The 26911-nt window shown below is 45.8% G+C and overlaps 1 protein-coding gene across 1 annotated transcript in view; it reads left to right on the top strand.

The window, feature by feature from the left end:
- Positions 1-24844, top strand: part of LOC115125306 (ankyrin repeat domain-containing protein 12-like) — a 98244-nt gene extending 73400 nt beyond the window's left edge. The window contains exons 7-14 of the mRNA XM_065016849.1: positions 84-145; positions 959-1106; positions 6555-11173; positions 11800-12033; positions 12366-12464; positions 21099-21275; positions 21564-21641; positions 23223-24844. Of these exons, the coding sequence (XP_064872921.1) occupies positions 84-145; positions 959-1106; positions 6555-11173; positions 11800-12033; positions 12366-12464; positions 21099-21275; positions 21564-21641; positions 23223-23408 (5603 nt within the window). The 3' untranslated portion in view covers positions 23409-24844. The remainder of the gene's footprint in view (positions 1-83; positions 146-958; positions 1107-6554; positions 11174-11799; positions 12034-12365; positions 12465-21098; positions 21276-21563; positions 21642-23222) is intronic.
- The last annotated feature ends 2067 nt before the right edge of the window (positions 24845-26911 follow it).

The raw sequence follows: 26911 nt of genomic DNA, 5'->3' as shown, positions 1-26911 counted from the left end.
CTCCTCTCCCATAAGGATGCAACTCGTTAGGCGCTGAACTGTTCCAGTTTCTCCTTCAAAAGACCACTTCTTCCTTCCATCAGGCTGGACCCCTCTTCACGAGGCGTGTAACCTTCTGATCGTTCTGGACTCCACGATGCCTCCAGTAGTGGACATACAAGGTTCTGATGACCTCCCCCGACCTGACCACCTGACCTCCCGGCGCCTCCCGAGACCACCTGACCTCAACACCACCTGAGGCCTGTCTGGGCCTGACCTGACCTCCCGGCCTGACCACCTGACCACCCCGGCCTGACCACCCGATGCCTCCAGTAGTGGACATACAGACCACCCGGCCTGACCTCCCGTTGACCTCCCCTGACCACCCCGCCTGACCTCACTGGCCTGACCACCCTGGCCTGACCTCCCTGGCCTGACCTCCCCGGCCTGACCTCCCGGCCTGACCTCCCCTGCCTGACCACCCCGGCCTGACCTCCCAACGTACCGCCAACTGGTTCTCTTACTGCTTAGATTGAAACTTAAACTTACTTCTATTGACTTTATTATTTATTATCTGGGATCCTTACCCTTTCTATTGACTTTATTCAGGAATTATCTGGGATCCTTGAGCTCTTGGAGATCAGAGATGATTGACATTTTTGTTTTAATTTTTTTTAAACTGACATAAATATTCACAAAGACGAACAGGCTGGACCTTGAGAGAGAATTACCTGTCCTATCCCCAGAGAGAGAGATTAACACCTGTCCTATCGCCAGAGAGAGAGATATTATCACCTGTCCTATCGCCAGAGAGATAGAGAGAGAATTACCTGTCCTATCCCCAGAGATAGAAAGAAACACCTGTCCTATCCCCCCAGAGAGAGAGATTCACCTGTCCTATCCGCCGAGAGAGAGGGATGATCACCTGTCCTATCCCCCAAGAGAGAGATAATAACCTGTCCTATCCCCCTTCGTATAGATTGTGAAGCTGCTGCTGAGACATGGAGGCAATGCGTTCCAGGCCAACAAGAGAGGGGAGCGGCCCGTGGACATCGCTGATTCCCACGAGCTGGAGCTCCTCCTAAAGGGGGAGGTGCCCCTCTCAGACCCAGAGGACAGCTCCTCAGGTAGGATGTCCTGTAGAGGTGCCCCTCTCAGACCCAGAGGACAGCTCCTCAGGTAGGGTGTCCTGTAGAGGACAGCTCCTCAGGTAGGGTGTCCTGTAGAGGACAGCTCCTCAGGTAGGGTGTCCTGTAGAGGACAGCTCCTCAGGTAGGGTGTCCTGTAGAGGACAGCTCCTCAGGTAGGGTGTCCTGTAGAGGACAGCTCCTCAGGTAGGGTGTCCTGTAGAGGACAGCTCCTCAGGTAGGGTGTCCTGTAGAGGACAGCTCCTCAGGTAGGGTGTCCTGTAGAGGACAGCTCCTCAGGTAGGGTGTCCTGTAGAGGTGCCCCTCTCAGACCCAGAGGACAGCTCCTCGGGTAGGGTGTCCTGTAGAGGACAGCTCCTCGGGTAGGGTGTCCTGTACAGCTCCTCGGGTAGGACAGCTCCTCGGGTAGGGTGTCCTGTCCTCGGGTAGGGTGTCCTGACAGCTCCTCGGGTAGGGTGTCCTGTAGAGGACAGCTCCTCGGGTAGGGTGTCCTGTAGAGGACAGCTCCTCGGGTAGGGTGTCCTGTAGAGGACAGCTCCTCGGGTAGGGTGTCCTGTAGAGGACAGCTCCTCGGGTAGGGTGTCCTGTAGAGGACAGCTCCTCGGGTAGGGTGTCCTGTAGAGGATAAGAGTTTTTTTTTTGAGCGAGAATAAAGATGACTTTCGAGTAGTAAGACATGTATAAAAGCAACAGATACCATTAATAAGAAGGTGCTAGAAGAGTCTTATATGGGTGAGCTACCAAGTAGCTAGGACAGGCAAGCCCCATACTATTGTGGAGGACTTCATTTGTTGTTGTTATTTGTGCCCTGGTCCTATAAGAGCTAACTAACACTCATTCTTCTGTTTAATACATGTTAGAGTGTAGAGGCAGCAGGTAGACTAGTGGTTAGAGTGTAGAAGCGGCAGGTAGCCTAGTGGTTAGAGTGTAGGGGCGGCAGGTAGCCTAGTGGTTAGAGTGTAGGGGCGGCAGGTAGACTAGTGGTTAGAGTGTAGAGGCGGCAGGTAGCCTAGTGGTTAGAGTGTAGGGGCGGCAGGTAGCCTAGTGGTTAGAGTGTAGGGGCGGCAGGTAGACTAGTGGTTAGAGTGTTGGGGCGGCAGGTAGCCTAGTGGTTAGAGTGTAGAGGTGGCAGGGTAGCCTAGTGGTTAGAGTGTAGAGGTGGCAGGGTAGCCTAGTGGTTAGAGTGTAGGGGCGGCAGGTAGACTAGTGGTTAGAGTGTAGGGACGGCAGGTAGCCTAGTTCTTAGAGCGTTGGGCTAGTAACCGAGAGGTTGAGAGTTCGAATCCCCGAACTGAACAAGGTAGAAATCTGTCGTTCTGCCCCTGAACAAGGCAGTTAACCCCACTGTTCCTAAACCAGTTAACCCCACTGTTCCTAAACCAGTTAACCCACTGTTCCTAAACCAGTTAACCCCACTGTTCCTAGACCAGTTAACCCACTGTTCCTAGACCAGTTAACCCACTGTTCCTAAACCAGTTAACCCACTGTTCCTAGACCAGTTAACCCACTGTTCCTAGACCAGTTAACCCACTGTTCCTAGACCAGTTACCCCACTGTTCCTAGACCAGTTACCCCACTGTTCCTAGACCAGTTACCCCACTGTTCCTAGACCAGTTACCCCACTGTTCCTAGACCAGTTACCCCACTGTTCCTAGACCAGTTAACCCACTGTTCCTAGACCAGTTAACCCACTGTTCCTAGACCAGTTAACACACTGTTCCTAGACCAGTTAACCCCACTGTTCCTAGACCAGTTAACCCCACTGTTCCTAGACCAGTTAACCCTACTGTTCCTAGACCAGTTAATCCACTGTTCCTAGACCAGTTAACCCACTGTTCCTAGACCAGTTAATCCACTGTTCCTAGACCAGTTAATCCACTGTTCCTAGACCAGTTAATCCACTGTTCCTAGACCAGTTAATCCACTGTTCCTAGACCAGTTAATCCACTGTTCCTAGACCAGTTAACCCACTGTTCCTAGACCAGTTAACCCCACTGTTCCTAGACCAGTTAATCCACTGTTCCTAGACCAGTTAACCCACTGTTCCTAGACCAGTTAACCCACTGTTCCTAGACCAGTTAACCCACTGTTCCTAGACCAGTTAACCCACTGTTCCTAGACCAGTTAACCCCACTGTTCCTAAACCAGTTAATCCACTGTTCCTAGACCAGTTAACCCACTGTTCCTAGACCAGTTAACCCACTGTTCCTAGACCAGTTAACCCTGTTCCTAGACCAGTTAATCCACTGTTCCTAGACCAGTTAACCCCACTGTTCCTAGACCAGTTAACCCCACTGTTCCTAGACCAGTTAACCCCACTGTTCCTAGACCAGTTAATCCACTGTTCCTAGACCAGTTAACCCACTGTTCCTAGACCAGTTAACCCACTGTTCCTAGACCAGTTAATCCACTGTTCCTAGACCAGTTAACCCCACTGTTCCTAAACCAGTTAACCCCACTGTTCCTAAACCAGTTAACCCCACTGTTCCTAAACCAGTTAACCCCACTGTTCCTAAACCAGTTAACCCCACTGTTCCTAAACCAGTTAACCCACTGTTCCTAGACCAGTTAACCCACTGTTCCTAGACCAGTTAACCCACTGTTCCTAGACCAGTTAACCCACTGTTCCTAGACCAGTTAACCCCACTGTTCCTAGACCAGTTAACCCACTGTTCCTAGACCAGTTAACCCCACTGTTCCTAAACCCGTCATTGAAAATAAGAACTTGTTCATCGCTGACTTGCCTAGTTAAATCAAGGTAAAATAAATCTGAATGGAGTTACTATAGGGGAGAGAGAGCACAGCAAAATATCCTCAATTAGTTTGCGATCGTTTTAACGAACTTACACTACATGGCCACTGCTCGTCCAACATCTCCTTCCATAATTATCTGCATTAATATGGAGTTGGTTCCCTGCTGCTATAAAATCTCTTCTGGGAAGGCTTTCCACTAGTTGTTGAAACATTGCTGCTATAACATCTCTCCTGGGAAGGCTTTCCGCTAGTTGTTGAAACATTGCTGCTATAACATCTCTCCTGGGAAGGCTTTCCACTAGATGTAGGAACATTGCTGCTATAACAGCCTCCACTCTTCTGGGAATGCTTTCCACTAGATGTTGGAACATTGCTGCTATTATAGCCTCCACTCTTCTGGGAAGGCTTTCCACTAGATGTTGGAACATTGCTGCTATAACAACCTCTACTCTTCTGGGAAGGCTTTCCACTAGATGTTGGAACATTGCTGCTATAACAGCCTCCACTCTTCTGGGAAGGATGTTGGAACATTTCTATAACTAGATTTCCACTTGTTGGAACATTGCTGCTATAACAGCCTCCACTCTTCTGGGAAGGCTTTCCACTAGATGTTGGAACATTGCTGCTATAACAGCCTCCACTCTTCTGGGAAGGTTTTCCACTAGATGTTGGAACATTGCTGCTATAACAGCCTCCACTCTTCTGGGAAGGTTTTCCACTAGATGTTGGAACATTGCTGCTATAACAGCCTCCACTCTTCTGGGAAGGCTTTCCACTAGATGTTGGAACATTGCTGCTATAACAGCCTCCACTCTTCTGGGAAGGTTTTCCACTAGATGTTGGAACATTGCTGCTATAACAGCCTCCACTCTTCTGGGAAGGCTTTCCACTAGATGTTGGAACATTGCTGCTATAACAGCCTCCACTCTTCTGGGAAGGCTTTCCACTAGATGTTGGAACATTGCTGCTATAACAGCCTCCACTCTTCTGGGAAGGCTTTCCACTAGATGTTGGAACATTGCTGCTATAACAGCCTCCACTCTTCTGGGAAGGCTTTCCACTAGATGTTGGAACATTGCTGCTGGAATTGCTTCAATTCAGCCACAAGAGCATTAGTGAGGTCGGACACTGATGTTGGGAGATTTAGTTTTGTCTCGCAGTCGGCGTTCCAATTCATCCCAAGGTTGTTGGACTGGGTTGCACAGAATCGTCTAGAATTTAATTGTATGCTGTAGCGTTAAGATTCCCTTTCACTGGAACTAAGGGGCTTTGCCATGAAACATGAAAAACATCCCCAGTCCATTATTCCTCCTTCACCAAACTTTACAGTTGACATTGGGGCAGGTAGCGTTCTCCTGGCATCCGCCAAACCCAGATTCCTCCGTCGGACTGCTAGATGGTGAAGCGTGATTCATCACTCCAGAGAACGTGTTTCCACTGCTCCAGAGTCCCATGGCGGGGAGCTTAACACCACTCCAGCCAACGCTTGGCATTGCTTATGGTGATCTTAGGCTGCCCAGCCATGGAAACTAATTTCATGAAGCTCCCAACGAACAGTTATTGTGCTGAAATTGCTTCCAGAGGCAGTTTGGATTTCGGTAGAGAGAGTTTGCAACCAGCACTCTGCGGTCCTGTTCTGTGAGCTTGTGTGGCCTACCACTTTGCGCCTGAGCCGTTGTTGCTCCTAGACGTTTCCACTACACAATAGCAGCACTTACAGATGACCAGGGCAGAAATGTGAACATCTGACTTGTTGGAAAGGTGCCAATCATATGGCGCTGCCACGTGGAAAGTCCCCGAGCTCTTCAGTAAGGCCATTGTACTTCCGCTGTTTGTCTATGGAGATTGCATAGATTTTATAAACCTGTCGGTCACGGGGTGTGGCTGAAATAGTCGAACCCACTCATTTGAAGTTTTGTCCACATACTTTTGGCAAGTGTCGCTAACTAGCTTATTTACATCAATTTGATGCAGCCAAGACCGACACTACCAGATGAGATTACCCATCGCAGGAACAAGTTTGTCTAACTTACTCCAGTTGGTTTGGCTACTTTCTCTCTCTGAAATCCAGTTGTATTCGTCACCTTACCGTGAAATGCTTACTTAAAAGCCCTTAACCGTTTTAAGAAAATTGAGTTAAGAAAATATTTACTAAATTAACTCAAGTTTTTAAAAAAAATATTTTTTTTAAATAGTAACACAATAAAATTACAATAGAGGCTGTATACAGGTTGTCGAGGTAATTTGTACATGTAGGTAGGGGTGAAGTGAGTAGGGCTTTTCCAATAGAGGCTGTATACAGGTTGTCGAGGTCATTTGTACATGTAGGTAGGGGTGAAGTGAGTAGGGCTTTTCCAATAGAGGCTGTATACAGGTTGTCGAGGTCATTTGTACATGTAGGTAGGGGTGAAGTGAGTAGGGCTTTTCCCCCACAAGTCTGTGCTGAAACAACAAGCAGAGTGCATTGCCTCCTGAGCCACATGAGCAAGTCCCCATTCTGTAAAATGCATGTATTTCCACAATCCGGATATCTGGGGAAAAAAATATTATATTATTCGAATGGTGAAATCAATTCAAGTGCCCGTCCCTACTTGTAATCAAACTTGATTAGAAAACAAGGCTTTTTATTCTGTTTTTTCAAGATTTGAATTATGATTCTCTTTTCCTCTACAGAGTCTGAAGACCCTCCTTCGGTTAACCCCTCAAGTGTGGACGTGGATGAGGACAACATGGATGACTCGGACATGGAGAAAGTCTCCGAAGGCAAACGGAGCACCGTGAAGGCCTCACCCCCCATGTCTGGCCTGGACGAGTATGAGTTCAAAGACGAGGAGGAAGAAGAAGACCTGAGTAAAGCCCTGAACGACAGACACATCCTCCGGAGAGAGCTGAGGCAGGAAGAGAAGGATCATTTGGCCGTGAAGCAGAGCGGTAAAAGGGACGGTAGCGTCTCAGTCCAGTCCTCTAAGTCTAAGAAGACGAAGACGTCGTCCCGTGTCCTGTATTGCACCTCGGATAGTTCCAGTGATGAGATGGAGATGCCGTCAGAGAGAAGGAGCTCTCCGACCTGTTCCCACGGCTCGGAGGGCCACAAGGCGTCAGACGCCAGCAGGACTAAGAAAGAGAACCTCACGACTTCCGAAAAGAAAGACAAAGGCAGCAAAGTAAAGAAGAAGAACAAGAGCAAGAGTAAGAACAAGGAGAACCAGGAGGACGGGAAGGAGAACAGCAAAGCTCTGGTGTTCTCCGTAGCCACCGTGTCTGTGTCGGAGACGCACGCGGACAAGAACAACCGGGGACTCTGTGGGGACGAAGACTCGTTCAAGATGTCCTTCAGTCCCAAGGATGACTCGTCCGTCCACCTATTCCATCTGTCTGCCACCGTCAAGTCCCCCAAGCTCAACCACGGCCTGGCCGACAAGCAGCCGTCCTCCAACCCGCTCAAACAGGAGAACGCCAAGATGACATGCGTCTCGATTGCCGAAGGCCCCTGTCCGCCGGATGGTGTCAAGTACAACCACTACAACCCAGAGTCTGAGTTCTGCACGGAGAGCTCCAGTAGTAAAGGCTGCAAGCACAAGGAGAAGAGCAAGCACCACCAGAATGACGTCATCATGGACGCTGGTGGTGGTGCGGGGGTGGAAGACGGAGGCTCCAGTCCGTATAATAAAGATGGCGGCGTTGCCAACAGCGTGGACATCTCTGAAGGTGGTGCCTTACGGAAGACTGATAAGGACGGCAAGGTGGTCAAGAAGCACAAGTTAAAACACAAGGAGAAGGACAAGCCCAGGAGGGAGTATGAGCCAGAGAGGAACCGCCACCGGCAGAAGGAGTGCGGCAGAAAGGACAGCCACAGGAACCTGGAATTCGACCGGGAGTTCTGGAAAGAGAACTTCTTCAACGATGACGACCCTTTGCCTCCAGGGAAAATGGAGAGGGAGGACTGCGGATCTCCTCAGAATACCTCAACGTCGGGCAGCTCTCCTGTGAAGGAAGAGAGAAAAGAGACGAAAGAAAAACACCCCTCTAGCATCAGCAGCAAGGAGAAAAGGCAGAGAAGAGAAGAGGAACGTTTGAAGAAGGAGAGGAAAGAGACCTCGGCTGTCTGTAAAGAGGAGAGGGGGGGAAAGGATGGGAAGCTCAGTGAGCGTGAGGAAAGGACTGAGTGCCTAAGCTCTGTACGGGTTTCGGTTCCTGAGGAGACGCAGTGTAACTCCACCAGTGTGAATGACGAACCGGAGGAGAAACCGGTAACGGGGACCACGTCTACAGCTGATTCAGACCAGCTGGATGCCTCTGAGAAATGCCGGCGGGACAAATACGACAGGAGGCCTTCTGTAAAGGAACGTGAGGTTGACAAGACGGATAAAAAACATCCCGACAGAGAAAAGAAAGTCAAGATTGAGCACCCTGAGAAATCAGAGAATTCACAGAATTCCATGGATCGCTGGAAAGAGAGGGAGAAGGAAAGGATGGCATCCCCTGGTGACAAGAACCACAAAGAGATCGAGAAGATCAGAGCCTTGTCCTCGACTAAAAAATACGAGGAGAGCAAGGACAAGAAGAGCAAAGACAAGCCAGATAAGAGGTGTGACAGGGAGAGGCAGGAGAGGGAGTACAACGCGGGAGAACACAAAGACAGGACGAGCTTTGATAAGAAAGGAAAACCTCCTTTAGAGAAATCCATGGACCACAGTAAATCTGATCGCTCTAAGGAAAAAGAGAAAGACAAAGACTGCGATAAGAAGAAAAGGGAAAAATCTAAAGACAGCGCTTCCTCATCTTCCTCCTCCTCTTCTAACCTGAAGCTCCTCTTGGAGGAGAAGGGCTATGTGTCTGAAAGTTGCAAGACATTACCAGCAAAACTACTAAAGACAGAGGACCTCCCAAAGACTCCAGAGAAAGACCGAGACAGGAGAGACCGAGAATCCAGAGACTCGGACAAGCACCGAGATCGGGACAAAGACCGTTCCAAGGACCGTTCCAAGGAGGGTGGCAAGGCCAGTAAGACCAAACCCAACGAGACGGAGACTGACCGAGACAACCGGTCCAAAGCTAAAGCCTCGCCTGCCACCCGGGAAGAGCAGAAGCCCAAAGAGAAACGTCTGGTCAACGAAGACTTGAGGCAGACCAGCTTCGAACGCATGCTGAGTCTGAAGGACCAGGAGATTGAACAGTGGCACCGGAAGCATCTAGAAAAGATCAAACAGAAGGAGCGGGAGAGGATGAAACAACGGCCTTCCTCTACGACGACGGACACAGGGAAGCTCAAAAGCAAAGCCAAAGCCAAGACTACGTCCTCGTCTTCTGGAGAACTGTGCTTGAGCAAAGAATTGCTTCGCTCCAAGAGCTCTGAAGGCTCCTCCGACGTTCACTGTCGGGACAGAGACAAACCCCTTAAGGACAGCACCAGCTCCAGAACCATGTCTCTGGACGGGAAGACACTCTCCTGCCTCAGTGGGAAGCTGATGGCTGGTATGGAGAACAGCTTGAGCAGGTCACCCAGGCCAGAAAGCGAGCGGCCGGGTCTCATGTCCAGGTCTGTGTCTATGATCTCTGTGGCCAGCTCTGAAGACTCCTGTCAGGCTACATTGCTGACACCGAGACCTATTGAGTACGACTCGGATATGACCCTGGAAACCTCCCAGGACTTTCAGCTGCCTTTCCTCCTGTCTTCCTTCCTCCCATATCCTGCCGTTCACGACAAAGACGACAACAGTCTTCCAGAAGAGCCGGGGCAAGGCAACCAGACTCCGCTGCAGAGCAGACACGCTTCCCCTTGCCTTAGGGCTATTCTGGACGAAGACGCTAACTGTGCGACGGCGTCTGAGTGCAAACCTATCGAAACTCTGTCCAAGGTCGCCGTGGTGCCTGCTGCTGCTCAACCCAGTGAAGAGTCCACAAGTGTTCAGCCTTTAGAAACCTGTGCGGATCCAGAGGAGAGCCAGAGTCAAAGTGATCCAATTCAGATGCTTCCGAATCTTCCTAATGCAATAACAGATGCAGATCTCAACACTGAGAGTGAAGGGAACACCGCTTCAGGTGTCCATCTCCCACCTCAAGCGTCCAACACCAGAGATCCTCACGTAAAGGACTCCTCAACACTTCAGCAGGCTAGTGTCCCACAGCTAGCTACGCCAGAACAGAGAGGGTTTTCTTCCACCTCTGATCCTCTCCTAATACGGGACGTCCAGTGTATCCCTGTGGAGACCTCCAGTGCGGCGCCTGAATGTAGCATGAAAGACCTGCCCTCTGAGGACATGACGCCACTGGTGACATTATCTTCTCTGTCCTGTCAACTGCCGTTCTCCAGCACCGAAATCACCTCATCTCTCTCTGCTAGCCAGTCACGGGAAACCCTTCCAAACACCAGTACGGTGACCTCAGGGCAGACGAAGACAGAGATTGATGGAGATCTGGTTCTTGATTCTAAAGATAAAACTCTGGTTGACAGTGGAGCTAGCAGCGCTGAAAACAGAGCAGCTGTAGAGAGCCTTCAGAGTGCGTTAGGAGCGTCTAGACCCGGATGGATGGACAACCCAGTAGCCTCCACCAGCAAACACCCACCACCCAGCGCTAACTCAGAGGACTCCACGATGACCACCAGCAAACACCCACCACCCAGCGCTAGCTCAGAGGACTCCACGATGACCACCAGCAAACCCAAGGACTCTCAAGAGGAGATGGACACTGACGGGAACAGTAAAGACTGTAAGAAATCCAGATGCATTGTGGGTCCTAGCGATCCTCAGCCGGACGAAAACCATCCTACTGGCCAGCTTACGTCATCCACTGTGTCGCGCTGCTCGAGCCCTGAACACAAGGAAGAAGAAGAAGAACCTTCTGACGCTCCTGAGAAGTGGAGAGGTCCTGAGGCCATGTCAACAGAAAAGGCTAGCTGTTGGTCTTCATCAGAGGGCAGTAGTATGGTCACCATCCCCGAGGTGAAGTCAGAGCCACGCCAAGAGCCTACCTCCGAGGAGAGGCCAGAAGGACAGACTCCCTCGATTGTTGGATCAGACCAGACCCAGAGTGTTTCTGGACAGAGTTGTAACTTCCAGCAGGGCTCCCGGACAGACCAGAGTGGTAGTAGTGGTAGTTACAGCTGCAGTGGGTTCTCTGCTAGCTCTTCCCCCCAGTCTGGGGACAGAGACTCTGACTCCTCCGGGGCGAAGGCCAAGGTCCTCTCCCTAACCATGGAAGAGGACCAGGACTTCCAGCAGACCCACCCCAGGAAGAGGAAGATGCCCAGGTTGTCTACCTCCAACCAGGCTGGAGGCAGCATGCAGCAGGTGGGCTCTTCTGGTAGATGGGAAAAGGGAGAGGGAAAAGGGTACGTCTCGGAAAGTGTGAGGAGATGTTTTTAGGAGGGAAGGATAGAGGGAAAGGAAGGAGGGAAGGATAGAGGGAAAGGAAGGAGGGAAGGAAAGGAAAGGGAAAGGAAGGAGGGAAGGAAAGGAAAGGGAAAGGAAGGAGGGAAGGATAGAGGAAAGGGAATAGGAATGAGAACGGAAGGGGGGAAGGATAGAGGAAAGGAATAGGAATGAGAACGGATGGAGGAAAGGGAGGGAAGGGGGGAAGGATAGAGGAAAAGGAAAGGAAGGAGGGAAGGATAGAGGAAAGGAATAGGAATGAGAAAGGATGGAGGGAAGGAGAGAGGAAAGGAAAGGAAGGAGAGAGGAAAGGAAAGGAAGGAGGGAAGGGAAGGGAAGGAGAGAGGAAGGGGAAAGGAAGTAGAGGAGTATTGCCGTTTGAAGAGAAGGGGGAGAGTGGGTAGGTGAAAGGGAGGAGGGACAGGGATAAAGAGAGGTCGGTCTAGTTGTAAGAGTGGACATTCGGGACAACATATCTTATCTTGGGGGACAGTAAAGTTATCTCCTCTACCTTACCATATTTCTCTTCTCTCCTTCCTCATCAGGAGTCTCTGGCGTCCATCGTTGACTCTCTGAAGCTGGAGGAGATTCAACCGTACCAGACGGAGAGGGCCAACCCTTACTACGAGTTCCTGCACATCCGTAAGAAGATCGAGGAGAAGCGTAAAGTGTTGCTGAGCGTCACCCCCCAGCCGCCGCAGTATTACGACGAATACGTGACGTTTACAGGATCGTACCTGCTAGACGGGAACCCGCTCAGCAAACTCTGTATTCCAACTGTGAGTCTGGAGTTGTTAACTGTCATTTAGTTAGTCGTCTCCTCTTATATGAGTCAGGGTTCAGTGTCCAGGACTTATTAGTTTTGCTCTTTGACTAAAAAGCTCTACGGACACTTGAGTGCATCTCCACTCTTCTGTCCTTTCTTGTTGTTTTCCTCCATTAAAAAAAATAATTTAAAAAAAAAGTAGATTTCTGGGAAATGTTTTATTTTAATTGCTAAAGTCCTTCGACTCAAGACATCCGCATTAAAAAAGGGTTTTAATTAAACAAATCTTTTAAAGTTTCTTGATGTTGAACTTATTTGTCATGCTTATTTGTGTCTCTTTAACAGATAACTCCCCCTCCGTCTCTCCCGGACCAACTGAAGGAGATGTTTAAGCAACAGGAAGTTGTTCGTATGAAGATACGCTTGCAGCACAGCATTGAACGGGTATGTGGAGTAATTCAACTCTAAAGCATTGAACTGGTATGTGGAGTAATTCAACTCTAAAGCATTGAACTGGTATGTGGAGTAATTCAACTCTAAAGCATTGAACTGGTATGTGGAGTAATTCAACTCTAAAGCATTGAACTGGTATGTGGAGTAATTCAACTCTAAAGCATTGAACTGGTATGTGGAGTAATTCAACTCTAAAGCATTGAACTGGTATGTGGAGTAATTCAACTCTAAAGCATTGAACTGGTATGTGGAGTAATGCAACTCTAAAGCATTGAACTGGTATGTGGAGTAATTCAACTCTAAAGCATTGAACTGGTATGTGGAGTAATTCAACTCTAAAGCATTGAACTGGTATGTGGATTCAACTCTAAAGCATTGAACTGGTATGTGGAGTAATTCAACTCTAAAGCATTGAACTGGTATGTGGAGTAATTCAACTCTAAAGCATTGAACTGGTATGTGGAGTAATTCAACTCTAAAGCATTGAACTGGTATGTGGAGTAATTCAACTCTAAAGCATTGAACTGGTATGTGGAGTAATTCAACTCTAAAGCATTGAACTGGTATGTGGAGTAATTCAACTCTAAAGCATTGAACTGGTATGTGGAGTAATTCAACTCTAAAGCATTGAACTGGTATGTGGAGTAATTCAACTCTAAAGCATTGAACTGGTATGTGGAGTAATTCAACTCTAAAGCATTGAACTGGTATGTGGAGTAATTCTGGTATGTGGAGTAATTCAACTCTAAAGCATTGAACTGGTATGTATGTGGAGCATTGAACTGGTATGTGGAATTCAACTCTAAAGCATTGAACTGGTATGTGGAGTAATTCAACTCTAAAGCATTGAACTGGTATGTGGAGTAATTCAACTCTAAAGCATTGAACTGGTATGAACTGGTATGTAAATTCAACTCTAAAGCATTGAACTGGTATGTGGAGTAATTCAACTCTAAAGCATTGAACTGGTATGTGGAGTAATTCAACTCTAAAGCATTGAACTGGTATGTGGAGTAATTCAACTCTAAAGCATTGAACTGGTATGTGGATTTCAACTCTAAAGCATTGAACTGGTATGTGGAGTAATTCAACTCTAAAGCATTGAACTGGTATGTGGAGTAATTCAACTCTAAAGCATTGAACTGGTATGTGGAGTAATTCAACTCTAAAGCATTGAACTGGTATGTGGAGTAATTCAACTCTAAAGCATTGAAATTCTGGAACTGGTATGTGGAGTAATTCAATTCAACATCTGGTAAAGCAACTCTAAAGCATTGAACTGGTATGTGGAGTAATTCAACTCTAAAGCATTGAACTGGTATGTGGAGTAATTCAACTCTAAAGCATTGAACTGGTATGTGGAGTAATTCAACTCTAAAGCATTGAACTGGTATGTGGAGTAATTCAACTCTAAAGCATTGAACTGGTATGTGGAGTAATTCAACTCTAAAGCATTGAACTGGTATGTGGAGTAATTCAACTCTAAAGCATTGAACTGGTATGTGGAGTAATTCAACTCTAAAGCATTGAACTGGTATGTGGAGTAATTCAACTCTAAAGCATTGAACTGGTATGTGGAGTAATTCAACTCTAAAGCATTGAACTGGTATGTGGAGTAATTCAACTCTAAAGCATTGAACTGGTATGTGGAGTAATTCAACTCTTGAACTGGTATGCAAAGCATGAACTGGTATGTGGAGTAATTCAACTCTAAAGCATTGAACTGGTATGTGGAGTAATTCAACTCTAAAGCATTGAACTGGTATGTGGAGTAATTCAACTCTAAAGCATTGAACTGGTATGTGGAGTAATTCAACTCTAAAGCATTGAACTGGTATGTGGAGTAATTCAACTCTAAAGCATTGAACTGGTATGTGGAGTAATTCAACTCTAAAGCATTGAACTGGTATGTGGAGTAATTCAACTCTAAAGCATTGAACTGGTATGTGGAGTAATTCAACTCTAAAGCATTGAACTGGTATGTGGAGTAATTCAACTCTAAAGCATTGAACTGGTATGTGGAGTAATTCAACTCTAAAGCATTGAACTGGTATGTGGAGTAATTCAACTCTAAAGCATTGAACTGGTATGTGGAGTAATTCAACTCTAAAGCATTGAACTGGTATGTGGAGTAATTCAACTCTAAAGCATTGAACTGGTATGTGGCATTGAACTAATTTCAACTCTAAAGCATTGAACTGGTATGTGGAGTAATTCAACTCTAAAGCATTGAACTGGTATGTGGAGTAATTCAACTCTAAAGCATTGAACTGGTATGTGGAGTAATTCAACTCTAAAGCATTGAACTGGTATGTGGAGTAATGCAACTCTAAAGCATTGAACTGGTATGTGGAGTAATTCAACTCTAAAGCATTGAACTGGTATGTGGTAATTCAACTCTAAAGTAATTCAACTCTAAAGCATTGAACTGGTATGTGGAGTAATTCAACTCTAAAGCATTGAACTGGTATGTGGAGTAATTCAACTCTAAAGCATTGAACTGGTATGTGGAGTAATTCAACTCTAAAGCATTGAACTGGTATGTGGAGTAATTCAACTCTAAAGCATTGAACTGGTATGTGGAGTAATTCAACTCTAAAGCATTGAACTGGTATGTGGAGTAATTCAACTCTAAAGCATTGAACTGGTATGTGGAGTAATTCAACTCTAAAGCATTGAACTGGTATGTGGAGTAATTCAACTCTAAAGCATTGAACTGGTATGTGGAGTAATGCAACTCTAAAGCATTGAACTGGTATGTGGAGTAATTCAACTCTAAAGCATTGAACTGGTATGTGGAGTAATTCAACTCTAAAGCATTGAACTGGTATGTGGAGTAATTCAACTCTAAAGCATTGAACTGGTATGTGGAGTAATTCAACTCTAAAGCATTGAACTGGTATGTGGAGTAATTCAACTCTAAAGCATTGAACTGGTATGTGGAGTAATTCAACTCTAAAGCATTGAACTGGTATGTAATTCAACTCTAAAGCATTGAGTAATAATCAACTCTAAAGCATTGAACTGGTATGTGGAGTAATTCAACTCTAAAGCATTGAACTGGTATGTGGAGTAATTCAACTCTAACTGGCATTGAACTGGTATGTGGAGTAATTCAACTCTAAAGCATTGAACTGGTATGTGGAGTAATTCAACTGGTATGTGGAGTAATGCTAAAGCATTGAACTGGTATGTGGAGTAATTCAACTCTGGTAAAATTCAACTCTAAAGCATTGAACTGGTATGTGGAGTAATTCAACTCTAAAGCATTGAACTGGTATGTGGAGTAATTCAACTCTAAAGCATTGAACTGGTATGTGGAGTAATTCAAACTCTAAAGCAAAGCATTGAACTGGTATGTGGAGTAATTCAACTCTAAAGCATTGAACTGGTATGTGGAGTAATTCAACTCTAAAGCATTGAACTGGTATGTGGAGTAATTCAACTCTAAAGCATTGAACTGGTATGTGGAGTAATTCAACTCTAAAGCATTGAACTGGTATGAAATTCAACTGCATTGAACTGGTATGTGGAGTAATTCAACTCTAAAGCATTGAACTGGTATGTGGAGTAATTCAACTCTAAAGCATTGAACTGGTATGTGGAGTAATTCAACTCTAAAGCATTGAACTGGTATGTGGAGTAATTCAACTCTAAAGCATTGAACTGGTATGTGGAGTAATTCAACTCTAAAGCATTGAACTGGTATGTGGAGTAATTCAACTCTAAAGCATTGAACTGGTATGTGGAGTAATTCAACTCTAAAGCATTGAACTGGTATGTGGAGTAATTCAACTCTAAAGCATTGAACTGGTATGTGGAGTAATTCAACTCTAAAGCATTGAACTGGTATGTGGAGTAATTCAACTCTAAAGCATTGAACTGGTATGTGGAGTAATTCAACTCTAACTGGCATTGAACTGGTATGTGGAGTAATTCAACTCTAAAGCATTGAACTGGTATGTGGAGTAATTCAACTCTAAAGCATTGAACTGGTATGTGGAGTAATGCAACTCTAAAGCATTGAACTGGTATGTGGAGTAATTCAACTCTAAAGCATTGAACTGGTATGTGGAGTAATTCAACTCTAAAGCATTGAACTGGTATGTGGAGTAATTCAACTCTAAAGCATTGAACTGGTATGTGGAGTAATTCAACTCTAAAGCATTGAACTGGTAATTCAACTCTAAAGCATTGAACTGGTATGTGGAGTAATTCAACTCTAAAGCATTGAACTGGTATGTGGAACTGGTATGTGGATTCAACTCTAAAGCATTGAACTGGTATGTGGAGTAATTCAACTCTAAAGCATTGAACTGGTATGTGGAGTAATTCAACTCTAAAGCATTGAACTGGTATGTGGAGTAATTCAACTCTAAAGCATTGAACTGGTATGTGGAGTAATTCAACTCTTGAAAGCATTGAACTGGTATGTGGAGTAATTCAACTCTAAAGCATTGAACTGGTATGTGGAGTAATTCAACTCTAAAGCATTGAACTGGTATGTGGAGTAATTCAACTCTAAAGCATTGAACTGGTATGTGGAGTAATTCAACTCTAAAGCATTGCAACTCTAAAGCATTGAACTGGTATGTGGAGTAATTCAACTCTAAAGCATTGAACTGGTATGTGGAGTAATTCAACTCTAAAGCATTGAACTGGTATGTGGAGTAATTCAACTCTAAAGCATTGAACTGGTATGTGGAGTAATTCAACTCTAAAGCATTGAACTGGTATGTGGAGTAATTCAACTCTAAAGCATTGAACTGGTATGTGGAGTAATTCAACTCTAAAGCATTGAACTGGTATGTGGAGTAATTCAACTCTAAAGCATTGAACTGGTATGTGGAGTAATTCAACTCTAAAGCATTGAACTGGTATGTGGAGTAATTCAACTCTAAAGCATTGAACTGGTATGTGGAGTAATTCAACTCTAAAGCATTGAACTGGTATGTGGAGTAATTCAACTCTAAAGCATTGAACTGGTATGTGGAGTAATTCAACTCTAAAGCATTGAACTGGTATGTGGAGTAATTCAACTCTAAAGCATTGAACTGGTATGTGGAGTAATTCAACTCTAAAGCATTGAACTGGTATTGAACTGGAACTGGTATGTGGAGTAATTCAACTCTAAAGCATTGAACAACTGGTTGAACTGGTATGTGGAGTAATTCAACTCTAAAGCATTGAACTGGTATGTAATTCAACTCTAAAGCATTGAGTAATTCAACTCTAAAGCATTGAACTGGTATGTGGAGTAATTCAACTCTAAAGCATTGAACTGGTATGTGGAGTAATGCAACTCTAAAGCATTGAACTGGTATGTGGAGTAATGCAACTCTAAAGCATTGAACTGGTATGTGGAGTAATGCAACTCTAAAGCATTGAACTGGTATGTGGAGTAATGCAACTCTAAAGCATTGAACTGGTATGTGGAGTAATGCAACTCTAAAGCATTGAACTGGTATGTGGAGTAATGCAACTCTAAAGCATTGAACTGGTATTGAAATGCAACTGCATTGAACTGGTATGTGGAGTAATGCAACTCTAAAGCATTGAACTGGTATGTGGAGTAATTCAACTCTAAAGCATTGAACTGGTATGTGGAGTAATGCAACTCTAAAGCATTGAACTGGTATGTGGAGTAATGCAACAGCATTGAACTGGTATGTGGAGTAATGCAACTCTAAAGCATTGAACTGGTATGTGGAGTAATTCAACTCTAAAGCATTGAACTGGTATGTGGAGTAATGCAACTCTAAAGCATTGAACTGGTATGTGGAGTAATGCAACTCTAAAGCATTGAACTGGTATGTGGAGTAATTCAACTCTAAAGCATTGAACTGGTATGTGGAGTAATTCAACTCTAAAGCATTGAACTGGTATGTGGAGTAATTCAACTCTAAAGCATTGAACTGGTATGTGGAACTGTATGTGGATAATCAACTCTAAAGCATTGAACTGGTATGTGGAGTAATGCAACTTGAACTGGTAAAATGCAACTCTAAAGCATTGAACTGGTATGTGGAGTAATGCAACTCTAAAGCATTGAACTGGTATGTGGAGTAATTCAACTCTAAAGCATTGAACTGGTATGTGAAATGCAACTGCATTGAACTGGTATGTGGAGTAATGCAACTCTAAAGCATTGAACTGGTATGTGGAGTAATGCAACTCTAAAGCATTGAACTGGTATGTGGAGTAATTCAACTCTAAAGCATTGAACTGGTATGTGGAGTAATTCATTGAACTGGTATGTGGAGTAAAGCATTGAACTGGTATGTGGAGTAATTCAACTCTAAAGCATTGAACTGGTATGTGGAGTAATTCAACTCTAAAGCATTGAACTGGTATGTGGAGTAATGCAACTCTAAAGCATTGAACTGGTATGTGGAGTAATGCAACTCTAAAGCATTGAACTGGTATGTGGAGTAATTCAACTCTAAAGCATTGAACTGGTATAATGTGCATTGAACTGTAATTCAACTCTAAAGCATTGAACTGGTATGTGGAGTAATGCAACTCTAAAGCATTGAACTGGTATGTGGAGTAATGCAACAGCATTGAACTGGTATGTGGAGTAATGCAACTCTAAAGCATTGAACTGGTATGTGGAGTAATGCAACAGCATTGAACTGGTATGTGGAGTAATGCAACTCTAAAGCATTGAACTGGTATGTGGAGTAATGCAACTCTAAAGCATTGAACTGGTATGTGGAGTAATGCAACAGCATTGAACTGGTATGTGGAGTAATGCAACTCTAAAGCGAAACTACTACAGTACATGGTATTACATGGGGAATATACAAAACTACTACAGTACATGGTATTACATGGGGAATATACAAAACTACTACAGTACATGGTATTACATGGGGAATATACAAAACTACTACAGTACATGGTATTACATGGGGAATATACAAAACTACTACAGTACATGGTATTACATGGGGAATATACAAAACTACTACAGTACATGGTATTACATGGGGAATATACAAAACTACTACAGTACATGGTATTACATGGGGAATATACAAAACTACTACAGTACATGGTATTACATGGGGAATATACAAAACTACTACAGTACAGTACATGGTATTACATGGGGAATATACAAAACTACTACAGTACATGGTATTACATGGGGAATATACAAAACTACTACAGTACATGGTATTACATGGGGAATATACAAAAATACTACAGTACATGGTATTACATGGGGAATATACAAAAATACTACAGTACTTGATATTACATGGGGGGGAATATACGAAACTACTACAGTATATGATATTACATGGGGAATATACGAAACTACTACAGTACATGGTATTACATGGGGAATATACGAAACTACTACAGTACATGGTATTACATGGGGAATATACAAAAATACTACAGTACATGGTATTACATGGGGAATATACAAAAATACTACAGTACTTGATATTACATGGGGGGGAATATACGAAACTACTACAGTATATGATATTACATGGGGAATATACAAACTACTACAGTACTATGGTATTACATGGGGAATATACAAAACTACTACAGTACTTGATATTACATGGGGAATATACAATGTCCAACATGATTGTGTTTCTTGATTTTAAAAACGAGCAAAAAGGACAAAGAAATAACACACATACTGAGCTACACTACATGACCAAAAGTATATGGACATCTGCTCGTCGAACTTCTCATTCCAAAATCAGGGGTATTAATATGAGGTGGTCCCCCTTTGCTGCTATAACAGCCTCCACTCTTCTGGGAAGGCTTTCCACTAGATGTTGGAACATTGCAAGTCGCTCTGGATAAGAGCGTCTGCTAAATGACTTAAATGTAAATGTAAATGTATTGCTGCTATAACAGCCTCCACTCTTCTGGGAAGGCTTTCCACTAGATGTTGGAACATTGCTGCTATAACAGCCTCCACTCTTCTGGGAAGGCTTTCCACTAGATGTTGGACCATAGCTGCTATAACAGCCTCCACTCTTCTGGGAAGGCTTTCCACTAGATGTTGGAACATTGGTGCTATAACAGCCTCCACTCTTCTGGGAAGGCTTTCCACTAGATGTTGGAACATTGCAAGTCGCTCTGGATAAGAGCGTCTGCTAAATGACTTAAATGTAAATGTAAATGTATTGCTGCTATAACAGCCTCCACTCTTCTGGGAAGGCTTTCCACTAGATGTTGGAACATTGCTGCTATAACAGCCTCCACTCTTCTGGGAAGGCTTTCTACTAGATGTTGGAACATTGCTGCTATAACAGCCTCCACTCTTCTGGGAAGGCTTTCCACTAGATGTTGGAACATTGCTGCTATAACAGCCTCCACTCTTCTGGGAAGGCTTTCCACTAGATGTTGGAACATTGCTGCTATAACAGCCTCCACGCTTCTGGGAAGGCTTTCCACTAGATGTTGGCTGCTTTTCCTTCACTCTGCTGTCTAACTCATCCCAAACCATCATTCTGTCTCAACTATTAAACCCAACTCATTCATTCCTTATTCTAGTCTAACTCAAAATGCCCCTTCATCCTAATGAATTACAACTCTCCTGTCTCCTTATTCTAGTCTAACTCAACTCCCTCTTCTTCTCTCTTCCAGGAAAAGTTGATTGTTTCCAACGAGCAGGAAGTGTTACGAGTCCACTACCGGGCCGCCAGAACGCTAGCCAATCAGACGCTCCCGTTCAGTGCATGCACCGTGCTATTGGACGCCGAGGTGTACAACATGCCTCAGGATGCCCAGGCAAGTGGCATGATGTCACGCACTGTAGAATCAGTAAGTTTGGCATCAATCACATTTATTTCGAATAGATAATGCACTGTATGGAGAATGGAGAAGTTGGCCACAGTCAACTAATCAAATGTATTTGTAAATTCTTTTGACAACAGCAGTTACGTTTCCGTTTGAGGCCTTTCGCTTTCATTCAGAGACTTGTTGACACAAAGTGCTTTTTAGAACAAGTGTTTTTAAATGGTTTTAACTGTAACGTTCAAACACGGACCGTTCTGAGTAACGTTGTACTAACGATGTTTACGTTTGTGTGGTTTTTGTTTTGGTTTCCAGGGTGACCAAGATCGTTTCAACGCCCGCCAGTTCATGTCCTGGTTACAAGATGTGGACGACAAGTTCGATAAACTCAAGGTAAGATTTCTCTGAAACCTCAAATTTGAAATGTATTCCTTTAGCGAGTCAAACATATCCAGTGTCTTCCAATTGATGAATTGTTTAATATTTGATGTATTCTCTCTCTCTTTCTCTCTGTCTCTCTGTCTCTGTCTCTCTCTGTCTCTGTCTCTCTCTGTCTGTCTCTCTCTGTCTCTGTCTGTCTCTCTCTGTCTCTCTCTCTGTCTCTCTCTCTGTCTCTCTCTCTGTCTCTCTCTCTGTCTCTCCCTCTGTCTCTCTCTTTCTCTCTGTCTCTGTCTCTCTCTCTGTCTCTCTCTCTGTCTCTCTCTCTGTCTCTCTCTCTGTCTCTCCCTCTGTCTCTCTCGATGTCGCTTTCTCTCTCGCTGTCGCTTTCTCTGTCGCTCTCGCTGTTGCGCTCTCGCTGTCTCTCTCGCTGTTGCGCTCTCTCGCTGTCGCTCTCGCTGTCTCTCTCTCTCTCGCTGTTGCTCTCTCGCTGTCGCTCTCGCTGTTGTTCTCTCGCTGTTGCTCTCGCTGTCGCTCTCTCTCTCGCTGTCGCTCTCTCTCTCGCTGTTGCTCTCTCTCTCGCTGTTGCTCTCTCTCTCGCTGTTGCTCTCTCTCGCTGTCGCTCTCTCTCTCGCTGTTGCTCTCTCTCGCTGTTGCTCTCTCTCGCTGTTGCTCTCTCTCGCTGTCGCTCTCGCTGTTGCTCTCGCTGTCGCTCTCGCTGTTGCTCTCTCTCTCGCTGTTGCTCTCTCTCTCGCTGTTGCTCTCTCTCTCGCTGTTGCTCTCTCGCTGTTGCTCTCTCGCTGTCGCTCTCTCTCTCGCTGTTGCTCTGTCGCTCTCGCTGTCGCTCTCGCTCTCTCTCTCGCTGTCTCTCTCGCTGTCTCTCTCGCTGTTGCTCTCTCTCGCTGTCTCTCTCGCTGTCGCTCTCGCTGTTGCTCTCTCTCTCTCTCGCTGTCTCTCTCGCTGTCTCTCGCTGTCTCTCTCGCTCTCTCTCTCTCTGTCTCTCTCGCTGTTGCTCGCTCTCTCTCTCTCTCGCTGTTGCTCGCTCTCTCTCTCTCGCTGTCTCTCTCGCTGTTGCTCTCTCTCTCGCTGTCGCTCTCGCTGTTGCTGTTGCTCTCTGTCGCTCTCGCTGTTGCTGTTGCTCTCTCTCTCTCTCGCTGTCTCTCTCGCTGTTGCTCGCTCTCTCTCTCGCTCTCTCTCGCTGTTGCTCGCTCTCTCTCTCGCTCTCTCGCTGTCGCTCTCGCTGTTGCTCTCTCGCTCTCGCTGTTGCTCTCTCGCTCTCTCTCGCTGTTGCTCTCTCGCTGTTGCTCTCTCGCTGTCGCTCTCTCGCTGTCTCTCTCTCTGTTGTCTCTCGCTGTTGCTCTCTCTCGCTGTCTCTCTCGCTGTTGCTCTCTCGCTGTCGCTTCGCTGTCTCTCTCTCGCTGTTGCTCTCTCTCTCTCTGCTGTCTCTCTCGCTGTCTCTCTCGCTGTCGCTCTCTCGCTGTCTCTCTCGCTGTCTCTCTCGCTGTGTCTCTCGCTGTCGCTCTCTCTCTCTCGCTGTCTCTCTCTCTCTCTCTCTCGCTGTGTCTCTCTCTCTCTCTCCCCCCCCCCCCCCCCCAGACGTGTCTTCTGATGAGGCAGCAGCACGAGGCAGCAGCTCTTAATGCTGTCCAGCGTCTCCATTGGCAGCTGAAACTCCAGGAGCTGGATCCAGTCGTGTACAAGTCCACCTCCATCTTCGAGATATCCGAGTTCTACATCCCCCTGGTAGAGGTCAACGACGACTTTGACCTCACGCCCATATGACCCGTGACCTTTAGGCTCGGACCGGCAGTCAGGGGACCGATGATTAGGAAGGATCATCTTGTGGCCCATCTACCGGTGAAGGGATGGAGGGATGGAGAACGTGAGGCACTTGGAACATGGATGTGTGTAGAGAGCACCACTATTGTGTGTTTGAGCAGCACTTCTCGACATGTGGCTATGTTTACCACTGAGCTCCTATGGTAGACACCACAGACCTCCCTCCCTCCTACACCAAGAGGCCTGGCCTTATCCTCCCTAGTGGCACACTGACTGCTTATTCTGTTCTGGACAGACCTGGAGCTCCACCAAGGCTCGGGGGCCCAGACCATTCACTTACCCCAGGAGCCAGGGCCCGAGGCTGGGCAAAGGTTGGGGCAGCGCCAGGTGCTGCTGTCTGCTGAGAGGAGAGCGCGCCAGAGAGAGACCAAGCATGGATACTATTCCCTATATAGGGCACTATGTGAAGTGTATAGAAAATAGGGTGCCATTTCTGATCTTCCATGTGGAGTCGACCATCTCTCTGCCCCTCCTGATGTTCCATATGGAGTCGACCATCTCTCTACACCTCCTGATGTTCCCTATGGAGTCGACCATCTCTCTACACCTCCTGATGTTCCCTATGGAGTCGACCATCTCTCTACACCTCCTGATGTTCCATATGGAGTCGACCATCTCTCTACACCTCCTGATGTTCCCTATGGAGTCGACCATCTCTACACCTCCTGATGTTCCCTATGGAGTCGACCATCTCTACACCTCCTGATGTTTCCTATGGAGTCGACCATCTCTCTGCACCTCCTGATGTTCCCTATGGAGTCGACCATCTCTCTGCACCTCCTGATGTTTCCTATGGAGTCGACCATCTCTCTGCACCTCCTGATGTTCCCTATGGAGTCGACCATCTCTCTGCACCTCCTGATGTTCCCTATGGAGTCGACCATCTCTCTGCCCTCTACACCTCCTGATGTTCCCTATGGAGTCGACCATCTCTCTGCACCTCCTGATGTTTCCTATGGAGTCGACCATCTCTCTACACCTCCTGATGTTCCATATGGAGTCAACCATCTCTCTGCCCTCTACACCTCCTGATGTTCCCTATGGAGTCGAGCATCTCTCTACACCTCCTGATGTTCCCTATGGAGTCGACCATCTCTCTACACCTCCTGATGTTCCCTATGGAGTCGACCATCTCTCTACACCTCCTGATGTTCCCTATGGAGTCGACCATCTCTCTGCACCTCCTGATGTTCCCTATGGAGTCGACCATCTCTCTGCACCTCCTGATGTTCCCTATGGAGTCGACCATCTCTCTGCACCTCCTGATGTTCCCTATGGAGTCGACCATCTCTCTACACCTCCTGATGTTCCCTATGGAGTCTACCATCTCTCTGCACCTCCTGATGTTCCCTATGGAGTCGACCATCTCTCACCTCCTGATGTTCACCCATCTGATGTTCCCTATGGAGTCGACCATCTCTCTGCCCCTCCTGATGTTCCCTATGGAGTCGACCATCTCTCTGCACCTCCTGATGTTCCCTATGGAGTCGACCATCTCTCTGCCCCTCCCTCGTCGAGCAGGGTTACAAAACAACAGGAGAAGGAAAAAAAAAAAACATTTAAATTCAGCTTTTTGTTTTTAAGTGTTTATTACATCGTACACAGACTTTGCTTTTTTTTTAACTTATTTTCTACAGACAGATTGTGTATTTGTAAATAACCCATGTAATGATGGTTTGAAACCTGTACAGAAAAAATAACTAATAAATATTTTGATTGTAAAACTTTTTTTTTCTTCTTTTTAGAAGTTTTTCGTCTGTTTTTAATGGACCAAAGTTTATTTTAAAAAATGTTTATTGAGTCCGTGTGCTCTTTCTCTCTGTCCAGGTCCTCGTTGTTGTTACTGTTGTTGAAAATCAATGTTGTTGGCGTAACTCTTTGAGATTGTCGAGGTCAGATTCTGTTGCTCCTTTTGGTTCTATCATGTTTGTTTTGTTTTGCTTTTTTATTCCCATTTGGATCCATGCACCACATCAACGTGTTAATTCTCTGGTGATTTGATTCTTATTTCCTGATCCCAGAAGAAGCTCTACCGTGGACTGTTGTGATGGAGGTTTAACTGAAGTCACTCAGCTCTTTCCCTTTTGTTTTGTTCTGTCCTTTCAACAAACAAAGTTTGTGTCTGAAACGGGACCCTGTTCCCTATATAGTGCGCTACTTTTGACCCCAAACGGGACCCTGTTCCCTATATAGTGCGCTACTTTTGACCCCAAACGGGACCCTGTTCCCTATATAGTGCGCTACTTTTGACCCCAAACGGGACCCTGTTCCCTATATAGTGCGCTACTTTTGACCCCAAACGGGACCCTGTTCCCTATATAGTGCGCTACTTTTGACCCCAAACGGGACCTTATTCTCTATATATTGCACTAATTTTGACCCCAAACGGGACCTTATTCCCTATATAGTGCGCTACTTTTGACCCCAAACGGGACCTTATTCCCTATATAGTGCACTACTTTAGACCAGGGCCCTATGCAGGCTCTTGTCAAAAAGTATTGCAGACCTGCCAACCTGCGTGCAGTTTGCGTAACATAGTCAAAGTACTCTGCTATGAAAAACAATCTTAAAATACATATGAACAGGCTTCTAGTTTGCAGAATGAGTTTTTTTTAGGTCGTTGGCTCCTTCGCTAAGGGGTCACTACGGCGAAGGTAGTTAGCTCCTTCGCTAAGGGGTCACTACAGCGAAGGTAGTTAGCTCCTTCGCTAAGGGGTCACTACGGCAAAGGTAGTTAGCTCCTTCGCTAAGGGGTCACTACGGCAAAGGTAGTTAGCTACAGCGTTTAGTCAACTAAGCGAGAACACTTTCTTGCCTGCACATATTGATTTCCGTCGTGGTAGTAGGTCGGGATTAACGCATTAACGAGAAACAGGAAACGTGTTGCTGAAGTTCAGTGCGGATGGAAACAGACCTGGCAGAGAGCTGCTGTTTCCCACTGATCACTTTCTATGAAGGAAGGAATGTCAGACTGTTAAACATTAGCAGGCATAATGTTAACGACTACATTGCATCCAGTAATTGCATTGCATCTCCACAAACAAAATGAAGAAGCCAGTTTACATTTGACTGACTATGGACATAAAGACAGTTATTTGTTAGAATACTGAATAGAATACATTACTGGGGTGGCGCAGTGTAAATGGTCTAAGGCTGTGCCACCAGAGATTCTGGGTTCAAATACAGACTGTCGCTACCGGCTGTCACCAGGAGGCCCATGGGGCGGCGCACAATTGGCCCAGCGTCGTCCGGGTTAGGGGAGGGGTTTGGCCGGGCAGGGATGTCCTTGTCCTATCGCGCTCTAGCGACTCCTCTGGCAGTGCACATTGACACGGTCGCCAGGTGTACGGTGTTTCCTCCGACACATTGGTGCGGTTTGGCTTCCGGGTTAAGTGGGCATTATGTCAAGAAGCAGTGTGGCTTGGTTGGTTTGTGTTCTGGAGGAC

Source organism: Oncorhynchus nerka, unplaced genomic scaffold (genome assembly GCF_034236695.1).
Source record: "Oncorhynchus nerka isolate Pitt River unplaced genomic scaffold, Oner_Uvic_2.0 unplaced_scaffold_835, whole genome shotgun sequence".
In the NCBI taxonomy this organism is placed as follows: domain Eukaryota; kingdom Metazoa; phylum Chordata; class Actinopteri; order Salmoniformes; family Salmonidae; genus Oncorhynchus; species Oncorhynchus nerka.
Note: the sequence above shows the minus strand (reverse complement) of the source record. Positions and strands in the feature narration are given on the sequence as shown.